Source organism: Chrysemys picta, chromosome 3 (genome assembly GCF_011386835.1).
Source record: "Chrysemys picta bellii isolate R12L10 chromosome 3, ASM1138683v2, whole genome shotgun sequence".
NCBI lineage: Eukaryota > Metazoa > Chordata > Testudines > Emydidae > Chrysemys > Chrysemys picta.
The window spans coordinates 207,122,494-207,149,920 of record NC_088793.1 but is presented as its reverse complement, the minus strand read 5'-3'; the positions used below and the strand labels follow the sequence as shown (position 1 = coordinate 207,149,920).

Sequence of the window (27,427 nt, the reverse complement as noted above, 5' to 3'; positions counted from 1 at the left end):
TCGTGATGATACAACTCCAATACTGTTGGCAAGGTTGGTGGGTAGCTTGAGTTTTCTGCTGGTTAATTGCTGATTAGATTACTTCTTCTGGTTCCTCTCATTCTTACGCCTTTCAGACGTCCTCCCACAACTCCAGCTGTGCTGCATACTGGGCGAGCGTTTTGTTCTGTACTAGGAACTCGTTCTGCTGAACGTGTAAAGGAGGAAAGGTGGAGCGTGCGTGGAGGACTGCATAACATCCGTCCCTCTTCCGAGTGCGGTTTTGACGGCATTGCTGGCTCTCCGTACAGCAGCGCCAGGCTGGGGGGTGGTTTTGGTGAAATCCATGCCCATGCTTTCAGACCGGACATGTCTAAACTCTTCTTCCGGTTAAAAAGCTGCAGTCCTGGGCATGGGAATTCTGAAGCAAAGTGTGATGCGTAGTATGCTGGTTTGCATGCAGGAACCCAGCTGAAGACTGTTTTTAATCTCTGGGCACTAACGAAGGCTTAGGGTACTCTGTGTGTGCATTCTACAGTCTGCTCTTGAGGTAAAAATTGTGGAAGACTTTTCACATTTTTAGTCCTGATACTTTTCACTGGGAGGTTTCCCATCTCGTAAAAGGCAGGGCTTTTTAATTCAGCTAAGGGGATAAGTCATTAGCAGATTCCAGAGTGTTAATTGGCTTCATGCTCTGTTCTGCAGCAGCAGCAGCTGTTAGGAGAGCAAAGTGAGAGGTGACATTTCATACGGTGTGAGGTTTGGGTTTGTTGCAAGAGTCTATCCCAGACCTCACAAAGGGGCGTTCAGCCGGAGGCAGTACCCCAAAAGTCCAAGTCAGAATACACCGGAGTCAAATCCTTTAGGGTCAGGATAAGATCCTGATCTTTCTGTGTTGTAGCCATGTTAGTCTGTATTAGCAAAAACAACGAGGAGTCCTTGTGGCACCTTAGAGACTAACAGTTGTATTTGGGCATAAGCTTTCTCTAAGATGCCACAAGGACTCCTCGTTGTTTTTGATGATCTTTCTGTGCCCCCCATCTAATCTCACTGCATCTGGTTCTTGTTATGACTGGCTGCTTCGTCCCCTGTCATGCCTTTCACCTGACAATGTATTTTGGTTCTGAGTAATTCAGTGCAAGGACAACAACTTGTTAAATACATCGACCTGCCACCTTCCGTGGTGTTTCCCTCATAACGCTGCAGAATCCTCTTTGTTTAGGGTCTGTGCAGTTTTGGGAGGCTTGTCAGTAACAAAGAAGTTTCTCGGAATAGAACCTCGGTGAGCGTTTAGAGTGGGAATTCAGAACCAGGAGCGACGGCTTCCGAGTCATTGCGTCTGTGTTACGCTTTATGTTTATTCCTCTGTTGAAAGCAGGCCGCACATAGCAGAGCAGTTGTGCATTTTTCCATAGATATATTGTGTCCTCCTCTAAAATGAGAACACATGCAACCCCATGCTCTGGGCGTCCCTCGCCTCTGTTTGCCAGAAGCTGGGAATGGGTGACGGGATGGATCACTTGATGATTCCCTGTTCTGTTCATTCCCTCTGGGGCACCTGGCTACTGGCGGCAGACAGGATACTGGGCTGGATAGACCATTGGTCTGACCCAGCATGGCCGTTCTTATGGTAGGCTGTGTTTGTAAAAAGTCTCAGCCTTGCTGCCTACCGTGAAACTTCCCCCCTGGTCTCCTCCCCGTAAGAGTTAAGAGAGTGCGGAGGGAAGAGCAGAGGAAGGGGGAAGGACAGAATTCTGGATCCTGTTTACAGACTTCACATTCCTAACGTGCCTCTGGCATGGCAGGTTCTTGCTGATTCATCCGTGTCCCTGTTTGATTTTCAATTAAGGTCAGGGAAGCAGCTCCACTGAACAACGGCTCATTTCTGACCTGGAACACCTCTGTGCCACCTCATTGGTATCACATCCAGCAGCTGCAGCCCCTGGCAGAATATAGCATCCGTGTTTCCTGCAGGAATGAAGTCGGCTGGTCTTCATTCAGCCCCTGGACTCTGGCCAGCACAACCGAGGGAGGTAGGACAAGAGCAAATAAGACGGAGGACGGTCTGTAGATCTGTGCTTCGTAGGGCTCTCTGCCGAGGGGTTCAGTTTGCCGAGAGGGCACTGACAGCTCCATGCCAAGGCCCAAGGGATGGGTCACCAGGAGCTCCTTCACCGGCACACAGGCAGCACGGCGTGGTCGCTGGCACTGGGAAGTGCAGGCAGGCGTGTGCGTGTGCCAGCTGGTCCTCACTGCCATGTTTCCCCGCTCTAGGGGGGAGGTGGCTTCCCCACTGCTTCCATTGCCCTCAGCGTCTGGCCAGGCAGGGGGCGGCTGCGGGGAGCTGGGGGCCATGGTTGGGAGGAGCATTTGGGCTCTGTTCACCCCTGCCCCGTGCAGTGACTTACCCAGCTAGCATGTCCCACCCCCTGCGCTCCCTGGCTGCAGTGGCACAGGGCTGGGGGAATCAGCCCTTGGCCGGCTGGGCTTGGACTCACTCCTGCTCCATGGGAATCGGGGTGCAGGATGGGCCTCTTAGAGAGAAGCAGCGCATCCCCCGTTTAGCACTTGCTGCCCCTACCAACCAGCACCTGACTGTGCCCCCGACACTGCAGATCCTGGGCTGTGAAAGCCCAGCCGGCAGGGCACCCCTAGTGTTTGCTCTCAGGCCTGAGGGAGGTCCCAGCTCTGTGGGGACCCAGGTGCATGGGGCCATGCAGCTGCCATGCTGGGCCAGCAGCGCTGACTGCGTAGGAGAGGAGTGTCTCGGTTCACGCTGCGGGGCATTTGTAGGGAGACACGGCCCAGCCACCCGGACCGGAGTTAGCCCTTTGGGAAAGATGCGCTGGGCTCTTCAGTGCTCACGAGGGGCTGTGGGTCCACGTCTTATCTGCAGGAAATCCCAGCTAAACCACGGTCACGGTGCTGGCGCTCTGATGGGAACAGTGGGGTCATGGGTCGCATGGGGGTTATGAAATATGGCTTTGGTCTTGGCTGCTCCCTGCTCTCGGAGTGGGGAAGTGTGCGGGGGAAGCCAGGGACTCTCTCCCCCCCCCCCCCCCCCCCCGCCCTAGTGCCGAGGCCCCCCAAAGAGGAGACTGTGCAGCTTCAAGATGGGGTGCGTTTTCCTATTCAATCGCTCCCCTGCCCATTCCCTTCTGACACCTGCGCGTGGCAGCTATCGCAGCGCTGAAAACAGCAGCTAGACCTGAGAGACGCAGAGCCTGGAAAGCCGCCCACTCCGTATGGCTCTCCTGCCACGGGGCTGGCCGGGGTGTGCTCAGGGAATCTGAAAAACGTGGTTGTTCGGACAGAGTGACTTAGAGAGGGGGTTAATTCAAGAATTAGCCTTGATCCTTCCATGAGCTCCGCATGGGCCCCAAAGTCACGGCAGGATTGGGGCCTCCATTTCTGAGACACAGAAGGCCCCAAGTTCAGTTCTGCGACCCAGGAGCCCCACCACATCCACGTGAGTTGCTGATGGGCACGTCTGCCTGGTTTGCTTAGCTCTGTACGTGATTCTGTTTGTGTCTTGTAGCCCCATCTACTCCCCCTCTGAATGTCACAGTGTTCTTCAACGAGTCCAGCTCCTCCCTGGAAGTCAGATGGGCAAGGCCCCACCTTGGGCGAAAGCATGGAGAACTGCAGGGCTACAGGCTACTGCACACGTGGCAGAACTCAAAGATAACGGTGCGTATGAAAAGAAATACAATAGGAACTAAATGTAACACGATGGCCACAAAAATCTCGCCGATGGCCAGGCAGCTATGATGCTGTCTTTCTTGCTCACAGGTGTCCTCTCAGTGTTCCCCCATCAGTCTGTATCTGCCTGTGTCTATAGCCATACACCGCGTTTATAAACTCTTTGGGGCAGAGAGTGGCTCTGTGGTGTGTGTTAATACAGCTACAGTTCATAACTAAGAATATTAGCCAGGGCTGTTGTGCCCGTTCTTGTCTTAAAGGGGAACTGCAAAGCAAGAAAAATAGCGTGTTCATTATCGCTTCTTTATGGGGTTTCTCTAAAAAAAAAACAAATAAGATGCTGTTTGCATGCGACGTGTTAGTATTTTGAGGGGCTCTTCCCTGTGCTGGAGGGTTTGGAGCGGGAATTCGGATTCGGTAGCTTTTACAGATGGAAATGGCTACGAGGTACATGGCTGGGGAGAATCTGGCTCTTGGGTTCCAAGTCGGATCTCGTTTGCGTGGGATTTATCCCAGTGTGACTCCGTGGATCTCTCCCGAGGTGTATGTAGGAGGGGAGTCTCTTCGTTTGGAGGGCAGAGTGAAGGGAGCATTGGGATCTTGGGTAGAACTGGGCAAAAAAAAAATGCATTGAATCTTTTTTTGGTTGGAAAATGCCCTTTCGTCCTAACAGAAACTTTTCACGGAAACGTACCGATTTCTACACCGTTTCCCTAGGGAAAGTTTCTCGGATCCAGGCTGGAATTTCGGAGGGTAAGTGAGGGACCCAGCAGACAGAAGAGCTTGGTGGTGAGGACACTCTCTGGGCAAGTGGGAGATCAGGGTTGACATCCCTGCTCCAAATCTCTCTCAGATTTTCATGAAAGATTTCCAAAGGTCTCAATCTTGCTCTGTATTGGAACGGAAACAAATTCCGAAGCCTCACAGTTTTTTGTGGAACAGAATTATTTTCCGGCCAGCCCTAATCCTGAGTTTAAAATTCTGACTTTTTGTTGTTGTTGTTTTGTTGCTTGTTTTCTCTGGGCTACAGCAATGCCAGTTACAAAAGCCTTCAAGACCCAGAGGTATTGGCCTCTTCTTCAAGCCAGACTAGCCCGAGCAGTCCGGCTGCTCCTGGGTCACTGCTGATAATGGGCAGAATAACACGTGAGCTTGGAGCCATTGCATTGTGGGAAATCCCTGCACGGGAATGAAGGGAGTTGCATAACAAATGTGAAGCAAATAGAGCCATTATAGACCAGACAAAAGGAAGCCGGCAAGCCAGGCACATGTTTCCATCCAGAGGTTGCCTACTTACTTGTGTACTTTGCTGGGCTGTTTCTTGCCCTCTGAATAATCCAAAGTTTAGAACACAAAAAGGCGCTGAATGCGTACATTTTTGAAATCTGCGTGGAAGAAATGATTCACACTCTTTTTCTAAGACACTGCGATTTCTGTTCCCTTTTTATCCTATCTATATGGCTCACGCACAATGAAATCGAGAAAACGATATTATGATCTTGTGACTAACACTTGGAAAAAGATGCTGACACGTTTATCTTCTCACAAGCACGGGAAGAAGGGACTTTTATTTATGTATTTATTTATTGGTGAATTTTCAACATAAGACTTTTAAGCAATAAAAAAGATTTTATACTTCAGGATAACTACACACCATAGCTGCTTACTGTTCCTCAGTGACCTGCATTCAGTGTGGAAAACCAGCTGAGCCAAAGGAAGATATAAACTCTCTGCTAGTGGGTGAGTGGCTTCTGACTGTAGGAAATCTTGGCTCGGTGCCTAAGAATGGGACTTTGCTGGACAGGACAAAAGCTCTTTGCAGAATTGGGGCTGAAGACTATTTTTGTGGTTTATGGTTGATTCGTTCCATCTACTTACAACATTCATTGCAGGGCAAAACATCATGTTGCTGTCATGTAATGCCGCAGGGTCGGAATGCAGGCAGCCCAGAACACAAATGTCAGGGCCTTTTTTCCTACACACACATCCCTACAAATATCCAAATGTTGGTACTCGCAAGCTGGCTTCCAGGGCGCACGCACATCAGGTCAAGCGAGCCTGGTAACCACTGTCCCTGGTGTCCCTCCACAGCGCCTCAAGCGGTCAAAGCAATCCTTGCCTTGGCCAACATTTCAGCCTTCCCAGCCTAGCGCCTATGTCCTAAAGGCCGTTACCAACAATAATTCGCTATCGCCCACAGAAGTTGGTCCAGTAGAAGAGATTCCTTCCCCCACCTTGTCTCGCTAATATCCTGGGACCAAGACAACTACAGCAACCCGGCAAACGGCAAGACTAATGTAAGAAAAATGGGTGGTTGTCCCTAGCACCACTCGATTGTACTGTTGTGGGATGCTCGTGGGTAACAGCAGAATGCCACACTGGCCGGCAATGTGCAACCTGCTCTCAAGCAAGGGGAGAACGGCAGACCATTTTCATTACGATGTCACGTAACAGTTAGTGGGGGAGGGGAGAGACTGTGATTTCTTTATTGCATTGAAGGGGTTGATGGGCTGTGAAATGCACGTTTTTTCAAAGAAATGATGATGGCAAAGTTTCGAGGTGACCTACGGAATCGCTTTGGTCCTGACCCTACCTCCTTCGCCGCCTACGTTGACTTGTGTGAGCAGTCCGATCGACTGCTCCTTGGAGGGGAGTCCTGTATGTGTTTCGTTGGCTGCTGTAATGGCAGCATGCCATAAAATGTTGGGAAGAGAGAAATCTGGCGGCTGCCTTCAGCTCCCGCGATGGAGAGGGGCTGTTGACTCGCACGGATGCCTTAGCAGGAGTGGATGCACTTTTCGCTGCAATCAACCACAGAGGGGATCTGCAGGCTACCCCTCCGCTCCCCCATGGGCTGCACTTGGGGATGCCGTCCATTCAGCATGTGTCAGACAGTTCCGCGGGCGAGAGTGGAATCCTGGGGAGGGTGTTTTCAGTCTGCAGAGGACACCCTGGTTTACCTCTTTCTTGTCCAGCCTGAACAATGGGGTCAGGTGCCTCCACCAGCTGGCCGGAACTGGGGCATGGATGCGAGGACCCTCAACACCTTGCAAATCAAGCCACCAAGGTAGATGTCTGAAAGTGGGTGTCGGATCCCAACTTCATTCAGGACCCGGTCTGGAAAATCTTGACCTTAGCGTTATCCAAATGAAGTCTCAGTCAGTCCGGACACTTCCCTCCAGCCTCTGGATCAGGGACTTCGATGCACCAAGAGGGAAGGGTCAGATGAGATGGAAAAGCCGTCCCGATTCAGCAAGGTACATAAGCATGTGCCTAACTCACGTCAAGCACGTGAGTACCCCATTGAAGCCAGAGGGATTAATCTTGTGGTTAAAGTTAGGTACATGCTGAAGCACTGTGCTGGCTGGGGCCACGGAGCGGAGAGATGCTAAATCCTGGCACAGGCCGTTGGCCGAGGGAACGGCTGGCTGCCTGCAGGCGGGCCCACACAGCCCTGTTTGTTTACAGCTTTTACGGTGACATGGCAGCTCTGGGCTGAGGTTTTCTTGGTTATTAAATCCAGTGGGTCAGAGCCAGCCGAGCTGCCGCTCTCCCCCGCCCCAATGCCGGGGCTGGGGCAGCAGTCTGCGGACTGCTCTAAGTCATGGAGCCCAACGGATCTCTCCAGCAGCCAAGTTATGCTGAAACCTCTCCCCCCACCCACGCGCCTCCGAAAATGCCAGGGCAGGACCAGAATCTTGCAGAGGTGGCTGTGCCCATTTTATGCCTCCTGGCAACGTCCCTATGCCAGGGGACTCTCCGGCCGTCCTGTTACGGCAGCCTGAAGGGGGACAGAGGATCGGACCCAGTGGGTGTGTCTCATCAGTTGAGAAGGCTGCACTTCCTGCATGTACTGTACGCGGCCAGTTGAATATTCCTCCGGGCTGAGTGCTCGCGTGGCACAGCGCAGCTGCACGAGAGATTAAAGAATGGAGACGTTCTTTGCATTGCCTGAGACGCAACAATACAAACACCACCTGGCAGACGTCCCTTTGCCTCAGGGCGCCATGGAGCAAAGCGGGAGAAACCTGGGAATGTTGCCAAAGAGCAGGAAAGTATCCCTGTATTCACGTGCATAACTGTAGGCCAAGCATTCTTCCGTGCTGCTCCACAGGACAGAGCTATTTTAGCAGCACCTACATCGAGGAGGCCTGTAAATGCGTGTATGTTAATATAGTCATTTTGTTTCCATTTTTAGGGTTCTTTTGTCTAATGGCAATTCAGACTTGGTTCCTGCTGAACTGGCACTTCTCTGATTTTTTTCCTGTTGTTGCTGTATCATGACCACACTCTGTTTGAAAACTGTCCGCAGATGTTGTAATCTGCACGTCAGTCTGCCAGCTGTATGATCTGTCACCGAACGGTTGTTTTTCAGTAATAGGTTGTCATGGAGCAACGCCAGTCACTTTCTCAGCTGTCCAGCTGACTCTCAAGAAATGCAGGAAATAACAGTGAGTTTGTGGGAAAGGGAATCACTTGTACGGTTGATCAAGAAAAACATCTATGATACCATTGAATCAATCTAACGTGGTGCTGGGGCCATGAAAGGAAACGCCGTGTAAAACTAGAAATGTCATTAGCATGACATGAAACCACATTGGTATAAAACAATCAACTACAAAGTCTGCCTTCCCCGGTTCATTACTTTAATTGTGAAACAAAGATCTTCCTTACTACAATTATATGGTTGCACTTTGTGCATGGAAAAATGAGAGGGGCCAAATTCTCGGCGGGTGCAGATGGTCCCCGTTCCACTGACCTTGATGGAGTTTTGCTAATTTACCCTGGTGGGGAAATTGGCCGGAGACCTCTGGCAGCGAGGATGAGGCCTAAAAGGAGAAGGAACAAAAGCAAGGTATCCATGATTGGGGAGAGCGAGCAGGCCGTGTGTGTGGCAGGGCAGCAGGGAGAGAGATACGCAGAAAACAAATCCCAACAGATAACTTGCTGCACTGCATACGGGCGTGAGGCGATATCGCCTGGGTTCATCGAAGAAGCCCGTCCTCTGACTGAGAGCTTCACGTCTGGAGTTCGGCCTGGGTGCTATGGAGGGGCCAGCCTGCCCCGTGGGGAAAGCCTTTGCCCCTTTGATGGAGAGAGGAGGAGCCTAGTGAGGAAGACAATCCCCACCCAGCACACTCCCGGAGAGCCCGTCCCCCCACCAGCAAGGTCAGTTTGTGGTAACATGGTCACAGGTGGGGCCAATAGGAGCCCTTGCAGCCAAACCTGCCGCCCCGCTGGGACCAAAGTGTGGGGCGCCATGTGTGACAAACCTGACATGAAGGGCACAAAAAATGGTTCATGCAGAGAACTTAAACTGCTGCCGGGTTCTTGTCCCCCCAATCGCGTCTGGGCTAGGATAAAAGGTGCAATAACCTCTTTGAAGTAACAGGCCGGTTACCCTCGTGTGGCCAGGCACAGGCCCTGGGACACGCACAATGGTGGGCAAGTGACGTTAGGGGAGCGTGGGATTTGCCTTCGCCCTTCAGCACATTGTAAAGTCTACGCTAGACTTTTCAGACCTGTCAGCTAATACCATTAAACCCTCGTCTAGACAAGGCCTCCCTGTGACCGGCTCCATATGTAATCTCTGCTCTGTGAGTCTGTATCTTGGATGTAGATAACTTCAACAATACAAGTAAGGGGCTACAAATCTCCATGGGAGGTAGACTCCTTCTGTACTGCAGGGAGTGTAGTGGGGCGCCGGGGGGGAGTATTGGAGTAACTCCTGCAAGCCACATGGCTCCAGCAGGGGCAGAGGATAGCCTGAAGACACGAAATAGAGACACAGGCTGTTGCAAGGCTCCCTACTGCTTAGGGATTGTATTTTCTCTTGTGTAGGTTTTCCTGGCTCCTCGGGAGGGTAGTTCACCTTGTCCCAGAGCCTGCAGCCAAGAAGGCTGCGTGACAATTGGGTTGAATCATGCCTCGCTCAGTGAAGTGGTCTAAAAAGGAAATCCTGTTAAGCTACTTTGTTTTCATCCAGTTCTCGAAGAACAATTATTCTCTATAAATAGCTCCCAGTTAGATTACGCGAGTCATAACTCCTGCTGGCTGTTAAGGGTTGGCAACCAGAAAATTGAATCCGGAAAGAACGTTAGATTAAAATAAATCTTGCGTTTCCATTTTGGGCATGTCCAGTGAAAACAAGCAGCGCTTCTCCGCAGTGCTAGCTGTTTTCTTTCTTTCTTTTCATTTTCAGCAGAATCGTTCTTCTGAAGCCCAGCAGAACACCACTGTCGCCACCATCGCGATCGTAGTCACTAACGCCACGTACGCTGTGCGTGTCGCCGCCGTCACCAAGGGGGGGATCGGGCCCTTCAGCGACCCAGTGGTAGTTTTCATCCCAGGGGACGGTAAGAACAAATAGTACGATCGTGTCATTAACGAGGCATTTCATTTCAAAGAGGCCACTTCGTTTGTGGCCTTTCCTGGCTTTGGAACCTGAACAGCTCTCTTGTAAAGTACATGTTTGACCTGCAGAATCTGCCTAGCTATGAAACGTACGGTTCACACACACTGCTTTGTTTGATTGCCTCCGCCCCGGCAAGTCGGTGTGGAATTCGCCCCCACTGCAGCTCCAGCAATGGCAGCAGTTGATAGGAACCGTAGTGTGGACAAGCTACATGTGTTTTTTACCACCATGTCCTCGTTAACATGCCCACGCCCTCGTCTGCACACGGCTGCAATTGCTGGAGCCTCCCTGCGAGCCGGAGCGGGCATCAGCCTCTACCTGCTCTGGTCGCCGCAACCAGCCTAGAGAGGAGCTACAGATCAGACTGGGGGCGGGGGGGCTCCTGCCCCTGGCAGAGGGGACCGTTCTCTGAGCGAGCCGGACCAGCTTCGAGGTTTTATGAGCTTCCGAAGCCTTCTCCAAATGGGTCCTGGCTCTGCAAAGTCCCCAGCGCGGTGGGATTGAGAGGCACTCGTCTCAGCTGTGATCCTCCAGTTAGCCCTCCCTTCAGGTCCTGGCAGCTCCAGCCGGATTGCCTCTTTCCCAGAGGCCCTTGTTGCCCTTCCACAGACCTGGCTATTCCCCTGTTCCAGTTCCTCCCGCAGCGCAGTCTCCAGGCCTGGGTTCTCCCCAGCCTGCCGCCATTCTGTTGAGTGGCAGGGGCAGAGGCCATCCAGATGCTGGTCGGTCTCTCTCTCTCTCTCTCTCTCTCTGACACACACACACACACACACACACACACACACACACCTCTCTCTCTCTCTCTCTCTCTCTCTCTCTCTGGGGCCTGGTCCAAAGCCCTCTGGACACCTCCCCACCACTTCTGCAGGTTTTGGCCCAGGCTCCAGAGGCCGCCTGGGCGGGATGTGCATGGCAGAGCTCCTCCTGGCACTCCTGTAGGGGCTGTTGGCTAAACAGAGCCAGCGGGCGGGTGCAGAGCGACAGACAGGGGCTGCCTTCTGCACTTGGGTCTTTCCATGCCCTGCGCAGATAGGCTGTTTGCTCCAACCCTTCCCCTCCGGCAGTCTCTCCACCTGCCCCTCTTCGCTTCCTCTGCCTTGTCATTCCCCTCTTAACAACCCCCCTCCCCAACAGATTTCACCTGCCCACCCTGGCAGAAAACAGCCGTGCCACTCACAGCCACCCCCTGCTCTGGCTGTGTGTGGGGGGCAGCGTTTCCCCTGCCCTGTGGCTGCCTGGCCAATGAGATCGCAAGCTGCCCCAGGCAGGTCTCCTATTGTGTGTCTGGGCAGCGCCTGGCCCAACCAGGCCCTGATCTCGGTTGGCCCCCGTGTTGTACTGTAATAGAGAGAACAACACACCCAGCCCTGAGAAACCACATCCCCGAATACCTGTACACCTTGGCTTGTTGTTCAGATAAAGCTATGCAGTGATTTATTCCATCCACATGCAATGTGTCCCTAGTGCTTCTGTATTTCTTTCATGTCTTTTGTGGTTTGAATGCCTTGTTTGGATTTAGTTGTTTAAAAATCCTACAACGCCTACCACGTGTTGTCGACTGACCCCCTTTTATGTTCTTTACTATGGGCTGTTTTATCAGGTTTGATAGCCTCCGCGCCTTCCTCGACTCCAGCGCCAGGAAACAACTATTCCTTTGCCATAGCCCTTGCCTTTATCCTTGGGATCGTCGCCATCGGGTTAATCCTGTATTTCTCGGTGATTGTCAGGAAAAGACGGATGGAAACCATGTTTGGGTAAGTCCCAGAATTAACTGCTGCGGGAGCACTGAGCACTGGCCAAATGGCTGGCAGAGAAAGCCTTGCATGGGACTAGCTGCTGGCCCTGGGGGGGCAGAAGTGGGCTGGCCAAGGGGGAGCAGTGGGAGGCATCCTGCCTCTGGGTTTAAATAAACTTTCACCTCTCCCATTCGCCCCAGTAAGTGCCAGCGCATGGACGGCCTCGGCTGAGGGGCACCGCCAGATCTTTGTGTTGTAGGGAATGTGATAGAAACTGCTCAGGGCAGGGGTCCTGTCACCACCTCGCGGGGCCTTTAGCTGCTCAGTTTGGGCTCAACATCCCTCTCTCTGGGTGCTCGTGGAAGTTACTCAGTTCCCTGCCTCTAAAGAGAACACGTCGGCCTGACGGCGCCGAGAACGGCCAGCCTCCCCCACCCCGTAACGTCTGCATGACGGCGCCGAGAACACACACCCCCACCCCGTAACGTCGTCCTGACTGTGCCGAGAACACACACCCCTACCCCGTAACGTCGGCCTGACGGCGTCGAGGACACACACACCCCCAACGTTGGCCTGACAGCGCTGAGATGGTTTGGGAAGAAAACAAGAATAAGTTGAGTAATGAAGAACATGGAGCAAGGGAGGCATGAAAGGGTTCCAAACCAAACCAAAGCAACACACTTTCTAGTGTCCGAAACCTAATTCTAGCACGATGTGGCCATTTCTTATTCACACCACACTGACTGCGTGCTTCAGCCCCTCTGGTGGGAGGACCACCTATTAGAGACACCAAGCGCTGGCTGCTTTGTTCTCTCAGGGGATACCGAACGGGTTTTCTCCCCTTCTTTTTATAGTCCAGTAATCCTTGGAAATGGATTCTTTCAAAAGTAAGCCCAAAGTTCCTGTCCCCTGCTGCTTCATCTTCAGGGTGCCAGCGGCAAGCTCCTTCTTTCAGCGTCTGGTCACTTTGCTTGGTTTTGATTAGCCTGATCACTCAGTTTGTCTGCAGTGGACATGTCCTTCTGTTGTCCTTCCGCTCGCAGAGCGGAGCCACGTTCCTTTGGCTTGGTCGAATGCGTTTCTCTGCTCAACTGACCTTGATCGCGTTTCCAGAACGTATTTCCAGCACCGCTGTCGGCCGGCGCCTTTCTGTATCTCTTGCCCCTGCGTCCCCTCTGGACCCCCCCCCCCCTTCTGTTTAAGCTCACCCTTCCCCGCAGGAGCTGAGCTCACTGCCCGGGTCTTTTCTGAGTCCAGTCACCTCCTGTCCCTTGTCTGCTCCGTCAGTGCCTGTCGCTCGGCCTGGGAGAGCAGAGGTCCAGAGCCCCCTCAGGGCTGCAGCGTCTGTCTGCCCAAAACAAGGGGTGGGGGAGGAGGGAAGGTGAGTTGCTGTCTCGGGTTAGGCATCCCTGACTCCTGGGATCCTTAGCAGCCGCTCCTCTTGGGCAAACCTCCCCCGCCGTCCTGTGGCCAGCTCCGTTTGTTAAGCTGCCCTTTTCCAGTGGCCCAAGCTCTGCAGGTGCAGACAACCGGCCCTTCCTCAGTGCAGGATGCTGGTTAGGCTTGCTGCCAGTGGGCCGGGGGCATGTCCACACACACAGACACTCCCTTCCTCCCCTCACAACCACAAAGGTTTCTTGCCCAAGCCCTCCCCCGTCCCAACCTGCTAGAGAGAGAACCTGCATTTGCTGCTTCCAGGCTCCGTGCGGCACCAGAAGGCGTAGGCCTGGGGTGCCAGACACCAGTACGTCGTTGAGGGGGTGAATCCTTCACAGAGGGTAGCCCCCGTGAGGGCGCACGGTCTGTCACTAGGGAGAAGGGGCTGCCCGGCGGGTAATCCCTGAGGGCGTCCACAGCCCGCTTGCGTGCCAGAGCCGCCTTCTCGGTAACAGAATACGCGCTCTCCCTGGGGAACAGCTTTCTGCTCCAACGTAAGCCTGGTGCTCCTCACCTGCAGAGCCTGCTCCCAGCCAATGTTGCCTCAGTCCCGGGGCCAGCACCTTCAACAAAGCCCCACCGTTCCACAACAGCTGAATTTTCCCCACTATTTACCCAGCGCCACTGAACAGGACAAACCAAAAAAATAAAGGCTACATACACTGGAGTAAAATCCATCCCCGTGGTAACTCCCTGGAAGGCTTGGGATGCCATTGGATCCATTTTGCCCTATCCTGCATTCCTGAGGTGGACAAAACTCCCTCTGAAGTAATGGGGAGTCTTTCACGAGAGGGGAAGGGCCGAAACGTTCATCTCCTTCCTCAGCATTTCGCTTTTCGTTCAAGGTTCTTTTCCTTGCTTTAGAACAGCCTGGAAGGAAAGCAGCCCTGGGACGCCTAGCATCGCCGTGGTCCTTCAGCTCTCTCCGCTTCCGCTCGGGAGCAAGAGAGTGAATATTCAGCAGCAAGCAAAGTTTTGCAAATGGACGATGAAAGCCCCTGGCTCATCGCCTACAGCACTAGTGTAACCGTCTTCTAACCCTTGAGCAGCATAAGTAACTTCAGTATGTGATTGTCAACTATTATCAGGCAAACATCATTTTCTTTGCTATTTATGTTGCATTGTGGGTTTGGGAAATTTCTTATCAACCCAGCATTAAGGGGCTCTGGCTAGCTCCCTAGCTCTCACCACGAAGAAAAGTTCTACACAGCGATAAAAACTCATCAAGATTATTTTAACTCACTTAAAAAACAGCAAGCCCAGGGGTTTGGTTTGGTTATTTTGTAGGGGGGGAGTTTTGTTCATCTCTAAAAACCAGCTGCATTTTACATCAGAATTTGGCCGGCACAAGCTCAGTGATGTGGAACAGCCCTCATTGCCGCATTGACAATACTTGTGCCGTGAAGGAAGAATTTGGTTCTTACAAAGGCGGAGGAATACGGCCGTCGTGCAGAAGAGTAAGACCAGTACTGCCTCGCGTCAGGATTTGTGGGCTGTGCAGTTTCCTCGTGCAGCCCTGCTGATACACTTCTCGCACACTTGTTCTGATGCTTAGCCTTTCTGAGCAGAGTGACTCTCAGCGCTGCAGTGTGTGGTGGCTTTTTATAACATGGACAATGGTCCATTATTAACAGCACGCATTCTCCCTTGTGACCTTCTAAGCTGGGTTTCAAACGAGGCCAACCCCGGCACTTTTCGTTCAAAAACAATTTGATTCTTTCTAGTCAAAACTTTTTAAATAACCAGCTCTTTACGCATGTGCAATAATGTGCTGCTGGGAATTCAGCCGCACAGGAATCTTGATGTAATGCTTTTTGTTTGTCTTTGCACGTCTGCAGTCATGGTAGAAGCTCTTCCTCTATGAGAATGGTCATTGTAGCTTTCAATTCCAAAACCCAACTTGGGTTCCAGTGGGCGCAGAGCACCGGAGTAAAGGAGTTTGCAAAAATGGATAAATGAATCCTAACGGCTCTGGCTTTCCCAAGGCGAACATCCTGTAAATGGCTCTTCCCACACACGCCTGTTTGACTAACCCGTGTTAAAATCAGCGTGTTGGTTTTCCCGGACGCTGCCTTCCTGCAAAAGGCCCTGTAGGGTTCTGTGTCTGCTACAGTACAAGTCAGACAGGTTCCAGAGCACATTTCATCCTCATGCCTGCAGCATTCTGAGCTCTAGGGTTTACTGTTTGTTTGGCCAGAATCCACTTTTGTTTCTGAAAGAGGAAGGGGCTGAAGTTTTGAGATGACCTGGTAACGCTGAGAATGGGAATCCGCTCTGCTGACAATAGAGAAGCTCTTGGTTTCTTTGTGAGACATGACATGTGGGTGAACAAATACCCAGTACACACATATTTCACAATGGACTCTTCAGTCTACCAGAGAAAGATCTAACGCCACCCATGGCTGGTAGGTGAAGCTAGACAAATTCAGACTGGAAATAAGGCATCAATTTACAGTGAGGGCAATTAATACTGGAACAGTTTATCAAGGGTTGTGGTGGATTCTCCATCACTGACAATTTTCAAATCAAGGCTTATGTTACTCAGGAGATCAGACTAGATGATCACAATGGGGTCGTCTGGCTTTGAAATCTATGAAAGGACAGTGATCACAGGGCCATGTTATTATCAATACTTACTCTGCTGTGTGATTAGGAAAATGAGCCGTTAGTGTGGATGAGGTGGTGTTTTCCCCCGTGTAGGACTAGTGGCCACTGGAAAGTTAAGTCAGCATAGCTGTGTCTCTGTGTGAAAAATCCACTTCCCTGCGAGACGTAGCTATGCCGACCTAACCCGGCTCCACGCAGCGCTGGGTGGAATACCTTCAGCGATCGGAGAACCCCGCCCATCATGGGAGTAAGTGGCTGCACCGACGCACTGGCTGTGCCACTGTATCAAGTGTAGACCTAGCGAACGACGATTTTGACAAGACCTTGTGAACAAGGGGATGATATAATGCAGTCGGAGGGAAGGGCGTTGTATGGGAGAGAAGGGGTGGTTCCTTTTCACTGTCGCTGTCTCAGCGATGCGAATAGAGAAGAAAAGTTGTTCCCCGCCCTGGTACACGTTCTGTTTCTGCCCCTTAGGCATGCTTTCCCCAGCGACGATTCAGAGCATGCTGTCAGCTACACAGCAAAGAAGTCCTACAGCAGGAGAGCCATCGAGCTGACGCGTAAGCTCTGATTGACTCCGTTGTAAGGGCTCTTGTGGAGAGGGCGGTGGAATACGTGGGGGTTTGGTCAGCTGGCTGACTGCGAAACATGAACCCAGGGAAGGAGCTTGTGTGTGTGCGCAGGCAACCAAACGAGGCATCAATTAACAACAAGGGGCCTGATCCCTGCTCTGCGGGAGCCTCCTTGTGTTGGTCCAACACACACAATAGTTACCAAAAATGGTGCAACTGGCTCCCTGGGGGCTCCCCCGCTCCAGCATGCACCGGGGCTGGACCAGGCCCACGCGGAGGGGTTGGGCGCCTTCGCTTGCCATGGGCCTCAATGGGAGCTGGGGGCTGGGATGTTGGAGGGCAGCTTGTCCCTGGAGTGGTGTGGAGAGAGCAGTTCTGCCCTCCCCCGCAGGCACCAGGGCGGGATTTAGCCCTGAAGGCGCCTCTGATGTTTTGTCCGCCTGTGGCAACCGTCCTGGGTTTGCAGCACCCCGAGCATGTGCTGAGCTCACCCAAGGGCCTCTCTTGCAGTGGCCAGCCTGGGTGTCAGCGAGGAGCTGCAGCAGAAGCTCCAGGATGTCGTGATCGACAAGGATTCCCTCGCCCTGGGGAAGATTCTGGGAGAGGGTGAGTGGTGCTGAATGTCCGGAGCGCGGGGGGGTGGGGTGGGAGAGGGCGTGGACACCGTGCTGACTCTACATGGCGTTAGCTGGCACCGTCGCCTCTGCGTCCTCCCAAGACCCAGCGCCTGGTGGGGAGCCAGCGTGGCCTAGAGGACAAGGCACTGGGCTGAGACTCACGGGACCTGGGTTCTCTTCTTGGCTCTGCCGCTGACTTTGGGCAAATCCCTTCACAGCTCCGTGCCTCAGTTTCCCCTCCCACCCTTGTCTAAGTTGTGAGCCCTTTGGAGCAGGGGCGGCCTTTCGCTGTGTGTCTATTCGGCACCCAGCACAAAGGGCCCGGATCTCGAGGACTATTGTAGTACGGGAGAACGTTGAGGGCCAGTGTGCGCTCAGAAACATTGTCCCCGCTGGCCAGCTCGGGAAAGGGGGAAGCAGAATGCCTGCCCCAGGCCCTCACTGCACAGGCAGCCGGACTGCTCCTACATAGATAGCACACTGCCCTGCCGGGGAAGCATGGCCCCATCTCTTCCCCATCCCCACTGGGATGTTGTGTGGGCTGTAGCTGCGCACGGGGGTGTGGAAGGCTCCATCCCCTCCCCTTGCAAAGCACCTTGTTAGGCCGTGCTGCCGTCCCCGGCTGCTACGTCCTTTACTCCGCTGGGCTGGCAAGCGGCATGCTGGCTGTGTGCGTGGAGCAGAGCTGCAGTCTGACTGGTGCTTAACCTGTACGTGCTCCATCCCAGTGTGCGATTCCATCGTCCCCCTGGGCTGGGGACAGCCGGTCGCAGCAGCTGTGGTGTATCCGGCACAATGCACCGTCTTTCCTCTGTGTGTGCTGTGAGCCATGCACAGCATGGGCCAGATGTGCTCTGCCCCCACTGCTCTGCCAGCATCCCTGCGACAGCCTTTGGGTCTCTGTGTGTGGGGCTGGGTGGTGCACAAAGGAGACTGTTCCTTCTCTCCCGTGGTACAGGAGAGTTCGGGTCGGTGATGGAAGGGCACCTCAGCCAGCCCAACGGCACCGTGCAGAAAGTCGCCGTGAAAACCATGAAGCGTAAGTAGCGGTGACGGCTGCGAGATCTAGCGCTGTTTGTTTTTGTCACAAGATTTTCCCAGCTTACCCAAGGGCAGGGACTCGAGGGCCTAGCCCAGGGCCATGCAACCATTAACGTGGTTTGTTCTAGAGACTGCGTTGTCAGGCACGGGATTGTCAGCCCTAGCTAAGCAATAGCGGCTTGGATACAGCGTATTTTATGGGGATCAGTGAATAAGGAGGAGGAGGAGATAAGGACCATCCTCCCCAGTAATCCCCAGGAAAGGGCCCCTGGGGTCAGTGTCAGACGATCGAACCGAGGTATGGTAAGACCTAGGGGAGACATTTGCAGTGCAGTGTCGCTGCGTGTGTCCTCCCTTTCTAGAGAACAATGCCCCATAGCCAGATCAGCCAGTCAGATTGCTGGAAAGCGCCCTCAGCGCTCAGCCCAGAATTGCAAATCCTGAAAAATGAAAACGAAGCAAAAGGGTCTGTTCTCTCTGGGGGCAGGGAGCTGCTGGATGGGGATGGGGTTTCTTCATATTCTTCTTTATTGAGTGGAGAATTTGCTCCCTGTTCTCCAGATTTCATCTAAAAAGCAACAGAGGGTCCTGTGGCACCTTTAAGACTAACAGAAGTACTAGAGCGTAAGCTTTCGTGGGTGAGCGCCCACTTCGTCAGACGCATCATCACCCACGAAACCTTATGCTCCAATACATCTGTTAGTATTAAAGGTGCCACAGGACCCTCTGTTGCTTTTTACAGATTCAGACTAACCCGGCTACCCCTCTGATACAGATTTCATCTAGTTATTATTGATTATCTGCATTACTGTAACGTCCCCCGTTTCTCTCTCTTGTTTGCTGCGTCCGACAGTTCATCAGAGTACTTTAGCCCCCAGGCGCTTTGCTTTTCTGCAGAATTTCAGGTTAGTGTTTGCTTCCCACGCTAGGGAAATGTCAAAACCCACCTCTTGCTTGAACTGCTGCGCTTGCAGAATCTGCCGTGGAAGTGGTGCTGTGGCCATCTCATGAAGCATTTCTGGTGTGTGTTGTGGGCGAGAATGCTGGGAGATGTCATTGTACGTGCTGCATGGTGCTGCTTCTCTTCCCAGGTTTCCTCCCCAGAGCCAACCCCTGGGCTCACGTGTCTGTTGTGGGTAAATTGTCCCTCCGCACAGCTCCCCACATCAACAAAGGGGAGAGCAAATTGCCAGCATTTTTATAAGCAGTGCCGTAAACTAAAGGGACGCGGGATTTACAGTAGATGTCGCACACAGCCCTGCGAGAGCACCTCTTGCTGGACACTCACCAGGCTGCGATGTTCGAGTCCCGCACTCCAGACCTTTGTGGAGTTGAACTCTTCAGGGACCTGTATCACTTGAAGCAGACAGATGCGCAGCTAGACTTTGCAAAGGTTTCTAAGCACACGTACTCTTTGCTTACATAGCACAGAAGAGCGACAGATCCAGACAGACCCTGTAAACGGTTCCCTGACTCTGTTTTCCCCACCACCTGGAGCGCTGTCTGCTTAGGTCAGAGTCCGCGAGGGGGTGCGGTTGCCTCCAAGGCACAGAAAAACTGGCCAGTCTGTGGGAAGGGGGAGGCAGAAAGTTCCTCGGTTCCACCCAGCCCTGGGGAGGGGCTTGGCTCGTGGAAAGTCACCCAAGAGTTGAAGAGATTCAAGGGCGGGGCTAGGGCACTGTTTCCCAATTAGCGGGGGTTTGCTCCTGCAGGCTGCATGCATGCAGAGCAGGACCAGGGTGCCGAATGGACCCTTGGGCGGCCGCGGTGCAAGTTGAGCTGTGACATGCATGGTCCCAGAGTTACCAGATTGCTGCACACGCCGCCACCCATTCACATAGCCAGAAATCCCCAGCAGCTGCAAAAAACCTGGCCAACAATGTCTTTGGACCGGCAACCGACAAGGCGGTAGAAAAACCAGCCAGGCCAGTCAAAAACCAGCCAGGCGGCAACCCCATCAGGGAGTCCAGGATTCTCCTCTTGGTTATGGAGTTTCGCTCCCTCTACTGGGCGGCCAGCTTTCTTCTTCCTCGGCTGGTCCTGCAGTTAAATCAAGACCACCACACACCCTCCCACTATGAAAGCATGCCCCCTCTCCTGCACACCTTCCCTGTGTGTCTCTGAGTCTGCTGAGTTTCCCAGTTTCTCAGCCTGGGTGTTTGGAAAAGGCTGGCCCAACACCGGGTTTCTTTGTTCTGCTGTTTTGGAGATTTTCCACTCTCTTGATTTCAGCCTCCTGTAGAAAACTGGGAGAAAACCAGCTTCTCCCAGCCTTCAGCCATCTGTCTGGGTCAACATGCCCTTAATGATGGGCTCTTTCAAAGAGACCAGGTGGGGGAGGGAATACTTTTACTGGACCACCTTCGGCTGGGGAGGAAGACAAGCTACACAGAGCTCTTCTTCAGCTTGTCGTCTTCTGACCCGAAGAGCTGTGTGTAAGTTTGAAAGCTCGCCTCCTTCACCAGCAGAAGTTGGTCCCGTAAAAGATTTTACCTCCCCCGCCATTTCTCTCTAGGTTGTACGTGGACAGCTTCCCCAATTGGCCAGAGTAGGCCAAGGAGACAGAACGCACATCAGCATCACACAGCGGCAGGATTGGGAAAACCAGGCAGAGTTTAGAAAAGAAAATGCCAGCCCGGGCTCACTCTGCAGCACCTGCAGAGAAGCTGAGCACCCCGGGCAGGAGTTGTACCCAGGCCTAGAGCGATGATACAGGTGATCCAGGAAATGTAATAGACAAGGTGCCCAGAGATCACACAGACCTTCATGTCTGGGCCTGAGCACGGATCTCTTCTGCTGGAGATCAGGGTAGCCAAAGCATTGCTGCACTGAGACAGCGGCACGCTGCATTAACACAGCCCACACCCTGTGCTCTGTGGGAAGCAGGCAGTGCACGTACCCACCCAACCAACTGTGTGAGCGCCGGACGCAATATTCCCTGCTTGTTTATGAACCCTAAACCAAACTAACCCTTTCCTCTTCCATCACCCTCTCCCTGCTCTGACTGCTACCCAGGAATAAAATGAAAGCCATGCAAAGCCCACGCTCGCTGCAGCAAGCATCCAGATGCAGGCCTGCTACCCATCTCTTGCTTTCAGTCTGGTAATATCATTCCTTTCTCCCTCTGCCTAGGTGGGGGCTTTTCTGACAACTACCCAGAGTAGGAAGTCCTGGCAATAAGACCCATCACAACAGAAATGATTTGGGGAGTTTAATCTTTTTTGTTTTAAGTGATCTCCCTTTTCTGGTGTTTTCAGTGGAGAACTTTTCCCAGCGAGAGATCGAAGAGTTCCTCAGCGAAGCAGCGTGCATGAAGGACTTCGATCACCCAAACGTCATCAGACTCCTAGGTACATGGACAGCCCCCGGGAGGGAGGTCACTTTTCTATCACTAGGGAATTTTGCCATTAGCAAAAGCATAGGGTGATGCTCCTCTCCGATCTGCATTGCCCATCTGCTTCCACTGGTTTGTTCTCCCGACATGCACAGTTTTCTGACTAGTGCATGTTACATCAGACAGCACATCTACATTCCAGCAGGGCGTGGCAGTCCAGATCATAAGACGATTGCCTGTAGGGAAAGAACCGGAGTGTGGGCCTGGTGGCGGCAGCTAGGGAACAGTTCTGAGTTGGTGCTGTGTATTGCATGCACCTTTACCTTTCTAGGCCTCTGCTCTCGGCAGCAGCCACGCTGCGGCTCAGAGCCTGCGCTGGGTGGGGTGACGCTGGGCTCTCGTACGGAAACCTGGCTTGGGTTCTTTCCATCAGACTGACTGACAGTGACCGCTGCTTGCATCTCGGTACGCCCAGACACCAGGATAGCGGAGCTGGGATCTGCCGGCCCGGCTTTGCCAGAGCCCGCGCACGCATCCTGCCCTGACGTTCCCCTGTAGCCAGTGAAGGGGGCAGGCAGGAGTGTGTATTGAAGAGCCAGCTACGTTAGCTCTACGGGACCCACAGATTCCCCAGCCACGGGCAAGCCCCAGCTTTCTCAGCGAGCCCTCCTAGACTCAGCTCCAGAATGTCCACCTGGCCTGGTGCGCGACGCTCCTCTTCCATTCGTTCCAGGTGTGTGCATAGAGCTGAGCTCCCGGCAGATCCCGAAGCCCATGGTGGTTCTCCCGTTCATGAAATACGGCGACCTGCACAGCTTCCTGCTGCGCTCGCGGTTTGAAACAGGCACCCGGGTAAGGAACTCAGCCGTTGCAAAGCACTGGCGCGCTTAACCGACAAGGCTGCTAGGAGGAGCTGATGCCAGGTTGTATTCAGCATTTAATTATCAACCCAGAGCCAGACCCTTCCGGTTCCTTACGTTGAACCACAGAAAAACTCTGGCTTTATTTTTCTGAAACATAAAAAGGAGATAGTCCTTCCTGACTTTGGAAAACACCAGGGAAGAAATCTCCCCCCCCCCCCCTCTGAAATCAGTGGGAGTTTTGCCATTCACTTCACAGGGGCCAGGACTTCTCCCTGGAGATAAAGATGGCAAAGTGTTTTGACTGTCCCTTCAGACGGCTGAGAAACTGAAGCACGCAGCGGCTGAGTGACTTGGCCCACGGAATGTCTGAGCTTTTCATGGTTTATGAAAAATAAAATCGAGCTGCGCTTCACCATAAGAAACCTAGCAAAGGGAGGGGGGATAACGAACCTCCACCATTAATGCAACACGGTTGCATTGGCTCTTAGCTCTTCAGCCTCCGGGTCGCCCTTTCCACTACTCACAACACTACCAAATAGAACAGGAGTGTTTTGCCTGAGTGGGAATGCCTGCCCCAGGGCAGGGCAATGGGGAATTGGGCCCTGCGTGTCTGGCTCGCTGAGAACCAGCTCCTGAGGTGCTGCCGTGGTTTAAAGCTCAGTGATGTCTGTTTCTAAAAAAGGGAAATTCCTGTTTCAATCTTTATAAAATCCATTAGACGCTGACAAACCAATGAGATACATGCCTTTGAAAGAAGGGAGCTGGCACCCAAAGTGTCACTGAAGACTATTTTGATGATAAGATTAGTCTGAGTGCATACGAATGCAAAAAATAGTCTGTGGGGTGCTTGTGAGGTTGTCCCATCCCCTCAGCGAGAAGGCCCTGGCCCTGCCCCGCTGCAGTCAGTGGGAGCTTTGCATTGGGCTGCAATGAGTGTAACTTCAAGCCCCGTACGAGGAAAGCACGAGAGATCCACCTCCCAAAAGCTTTGTTAATGCCGAGTTCAGCGCCCAGACACCCCTGATCTCCGGGGTCGCATTGCGGGGTTGGGGACGGTGGTTTGGTTTTCGTTCAGCAGAACAGCCAGCAGTGGCATTTCGTTTTGCTGCAGCAGTGATTGTGGTAGCCTGGTAGACAATGCTTCCCATTGTTTCTAAACTACCATGCCTGGCACAGATTGTTTTCCATATGCTCCTAACTAAATAGATCCTGTTGTTTTGGTGAGTTAACCCACTGTGGAGCACCAGTAAGGCGCCACACGACGCTGAGAACCTTGCAGCTGTGAGCAAGCAGAGTTGCTTGTGCTGTTCCTATTGGGCGGTGCTGAAATTGTTTCATTTACTCCTCGTATCTTACAAAGAAGAGCTCTGACACTAAACTGATATGATTTACCAGGCTGCCCCGAACAATGAAGTATTTCAGTGCTCCCACCGTAAACAGGTCTGCCTGGGCTATGAGCCACGGGAAAGCTCGCTGGTAGCTTGGCGTGTAATTACACACTGATCAAAGAGAGCCTTGTCCGACTGGCTGCTCTGTAGAAATGGAAAATGTGTTTTCTCGTCTCCTGGGGCCCTGGCCTGCGAGGGTCTTTGCTGAGGTTTTCAAGTGGCCTTAACTCTTGTTGGGCTACATGGGAGCTGCTGGGGTCCACTTGCAGCAGTGTTTGTCCACAATGTTCCAGCCTTCACATGCTTCCTGTCCATTCAAACCACCACCCTCTCTCCCCAGCACGTATCACTGCAGACCTTGCTGAAGTTCATGGTCGATATTGCGCTCGGAATGGAGTACCTCAGCACTCGGCAATTTCTGCATCGAGATTTAGCTGCTCGAAACTGCATGTGAGTTTGTTTTCTCTGTTTCATTGCAGATATTCAAATGCCAGCCTGTGTAGCGTCTTCGTGCTGTTTCTGATGCACTCACATTAGAAAGAAACCTTTCACTTTCCTATCAAATCTCCTCTGCCTTGAGAAACAGCCAAGTGAGAACGGCTCATGTTTTAACTCAGAAAGTGGTTTGTCAGACTTTCTCTTTCGCTCAGTTTTCACAGGAACGGTAGTAGGCGAAAGGAAGTCCTGTGACCTGTGCTATGCAGGAGGTCAGACTCGATGATCACAGAGGTCCTATCTGGCCTTAACATCTGTGATGGAGGGTGGGGGGTAGAAATAAGACTTTTGCCAGCTGTCCCGCTTTAAATCTTGGCACGTTTACCCTAGTAAGAAATAACCGGGGGCGAGGGGTGCTCGAAGGCCCTGATCCTGGAGAAGTGTGAGTAACTTTACACCTGTGAGCAAGTCAACATAGTCTCATTCGGCATTCACATTTTCTTGTAAACACTGACAGGTTACGGGACGACATGACTGTGTGCGTGGCGGACTTTGGCTTGTCTAAGAAGATCTACAGCGGCGATTATTACCGTCAGGGGCGCATTGCTAAAATGCCTGTCAAGTGGATTGCAATCGAGAGCCTGGCTGATCGGGTGTACACGACCAAGAGCGACGTGGTAGGTACACCAGGTGCAGGGTCCCCCACCCTAAAGTCAGAACTCCAGTCCACAGAAGAAGTGTGTAATACAGCCAGTCATTGGAAACGTTGATCACAGCGGGTATTTGTGGGTATTCGTTAGCGCTCTGATTTTCATATTTGGATTGTTTTAATCAGTCTGTGTTGTTTTTTGGATGTCACCTGCATTAGCTTTATTTGGTTTTCTATCCTGAAAATGGAAAAGCCAAATCAATGAAAGCATGAGGGTTTGACAGTAAACACGGCCACCCTGATGAGTGGTGCACTGATCTCTCTTTGCTTGTAAAGGCTCCTGAAATAGGTTTATTGAGTGAGCCAGTGAGCTATTGTAAGACATTGCATGTTATTTCCAGCTTGGGAACATATTCACACTATGCATATAATTATCCACATTATGCAAGATCCCAATGGGCTTTAGGAAATGACCTTTCCCAGTGAAACGACTCATTCAGGCCTTCTGGAAATGTCACCCTAATAGGCTTTCCCTTTGTTCTGTGTAGTGGGCGTTTGGGGTTACCATGTGGGAGATAGCCACTCGAGGGATGACTCCGTACCCAGGAGTGCAGAACCATGAAATCTATGACTACCTCCTTCATGGTCACAGGCTGAAACAGCCAGAGGACTGCTTGGATGAGCTGTGAGTATTCGTGTTGATTCCTGGGTTTTGTACATTCGCACATGTGGACTCACTTTTTATTCACAGGAACATGTTTGCACTTGTCAGTCTCAGCTGTTCCAATAACACGCAGACTATCAGCGTTTTCCCTCGCTAAGCTGCAGCGTCCTCGCCGCGCGTCGTTCGTCACGCTCTTCCCATGTTTTTGTGGCTCTCTGTAGCGAAATGGACACAGCAACTAACGTCTGTCGTGGATGCGTGGCTTAGTTTTCACACGTGAACTTGGCTGAAACTTGGGAAATAAAAAGCTCTGGCTGATAGCTTATTGACAAAAATTACTTCCATCCGCTTCTCCTTTACAGGACGGCAAAAGAAACATTTGGGGCCAGATTTTCAGCCGTTGTAAACTGAGGTACAGCCACTGATTTCAATGGACTTGCACGGATTCACACCCGCTGAGGATCCGGCCCTCTGTTCTTAGGGTTTCTGATGATTACGGCGTCAACCTCGGAAATTTTTTTTTTTTTTAATTTGAGTTTTAAAAATTGCAAGCCAGGAGCCTTTAATTGCGCATGGGTTTAGTGAAGAGTGGCTTTAGAGGGACACGAGGAATGTTTTCTAAATGAATGTAGAGTTAATCGGCACGTCAAGTCAGTCTGTAACTTCATTCTTTTAAAATTTTGCTTCGGCTTCAGGGTGTTCTGGCTGCTAAGTACCCCAGGCCGGAGTTGCCAAGAACTTTGTAAAGCCCGGTCTGGGGATGTGCACTTGGAGTCTGGCTCTCGGGAGCTGGGCTGCGGCCAGCTGTAGGGCTTCCCTTGCGTTCCAGAAAGAGCTGCTCCTGGAGGGGATCTTCAGGGGCGTGTTGGGTGATATTGTTCATGTGCAAAATCCTCTTGCTTTAAAAGGAAATGTGGATGATAAGGAGCCAGCTCTGCTCTCGAGCTCTTGTGCACAACCCCACTGAGGCCCAAAGAGATGTTCAGCATGGGCCCTTCTGTCCTTGACGTCTGTAAATCTATGGCGAAGAGACATTACAGTGTGGGTGAGAGCTGAAGGCGTTTTAAATGTCTGGGCAGCTCACAGAGGGTTTGTATTAAAGGTTGGCTGAGCTACCAGAGTCTCTGAGGAATTCTTATGTGCAGTCACAGCTCAAAATGTTTAAAACCCCCACGGGCCACGGGGAAGCCATGTCAATAAACAGCCCTCTGGAAGTTACATAATACCAGTCCCTAAAAGGGACACGCTCAAAGATACTAGCCAAAAGCCCCGACCTCGTAAACAGGCATTCCCTGGGCAAAGGTCTCTCCTGCTCTCTCCCCTTCTCTGTGCTGCTGCAGATTATTTTCTCCACCGATTGGTAGAGAAAACCAGTCCATCTGTGAGCTGTGCCTGGCACACAGCCAGGGCCTGTTCTCACGCTCTGGCTCTGGGTGCGCAGGCTTGTTTGGCGTTAGTAAATCGGACCGTTTCCCCACCACTTTCAGTGCAGTTGTAACAATTGTTTGGCAAAAGAGCTGCGTGGAAAGTGAGACTGCTGCCAGGTTATTGCATCATGGCATGAAATTCAAGCCCTGAAGTCGTGGTCTTGTGGGTGTGCTATTTTAAATGCCCTTCCCGAAGCGAGTCATGAACAAACCATTGATTGGGTTCAACCTCTTAGATGGCAGAGGAGGGTGCATGTCCAAGGATTAATGGTTTTAATGTGTCACTGTTAATTTCCAATTAGTTCTACCCTCCAGCGTCTGCAAAAGGAACCTGCTGCACTGTTTCTCATCAGGAGCAGATCCGGCAAAGGGCTGCTGCGACTCCCAAAGACCAGTTTGCCTGTAGCTTGGCCTGGATGGCCACAGTCTCGCTTGTGGCATCCGGCAGTACCGTTTTTAGTATTGTATTTGGGGCATTGAGGTCACTAAGTGTCAAGTCTTGAAAGATTCGATATCTTCCACGGTTGTTTGCAGTCATGTTGGTCCCAGGATCTGAGA

The 27,427-nt window shown here is 52.3% G+C and overlaps 1 protein-coding gene across 2 annotated transcripts in view; it reads left to right on the top strand.

The window, feature by feature from the left end:
* Nucleotides 1-27,427, top strand: part of MERTK (MER proto-oncogene, tyrosine kinase) — a 59,969-nt gene that overhangs the window by 30,000 nt on the left and 2,542 nt on the right. Inside the window, exons 7-18 of one of the 2 annotated variants that reach the window (XM_008167043.4) lie at nucleotides 1,829-2,012; nucleotides 3,518-3,669; nucleotides 9,884-10,037; nucleotides 11,697-11,850; nucleotides 16,354-16,439; nucleotides 16,962-17,057; nucleotides 18,027-18,107; nucleotides 21,367-21,459; nucleotides 22,177-22,295; nucleotides 24,035-24,144; nucleotides 24,647-24,806; nucleotides 25,327-25,463. In XM_008167043.4, coding sequence (XP_008165265.2) covers nucleotides 1,829-2,012; nucleotides 3,518-3,669; nucleotides 9,884-10,037; nucleotides 11,697-11,850; nucleotides 16,354-16,439; nucleotides 16,962-17,057; nucleotides 18,027-18,107; nucleotides 21,367-21,459; nucleotides 22,177-22,295; nucleotides 24,035-24,144; nucleotides 24,647-24,806; nucleotides 25,327-25,463 — 1,526 coding nt within the window. The remainder of the gene's footprint in view (nucleotides 1-1,828; nucleotides 2,013-3,517; nucleotides 3,670-9,883; nucleotides 10,038-11,696; nucleotides 11,851-16,353; nucleotides 16,440-16,961; nucleotides 17,058-18,026; nucleotides 18,108-21,366; nucleotides 21,460-22,176; nucleotides 22,296-24,034; nucleotides 24,145-24,646; nucleotides 24,807-25,326; nucleotides 25,464-27,427) is intronic. The other variant, XM_008167044.4, reaches the window with a different exon arrangement.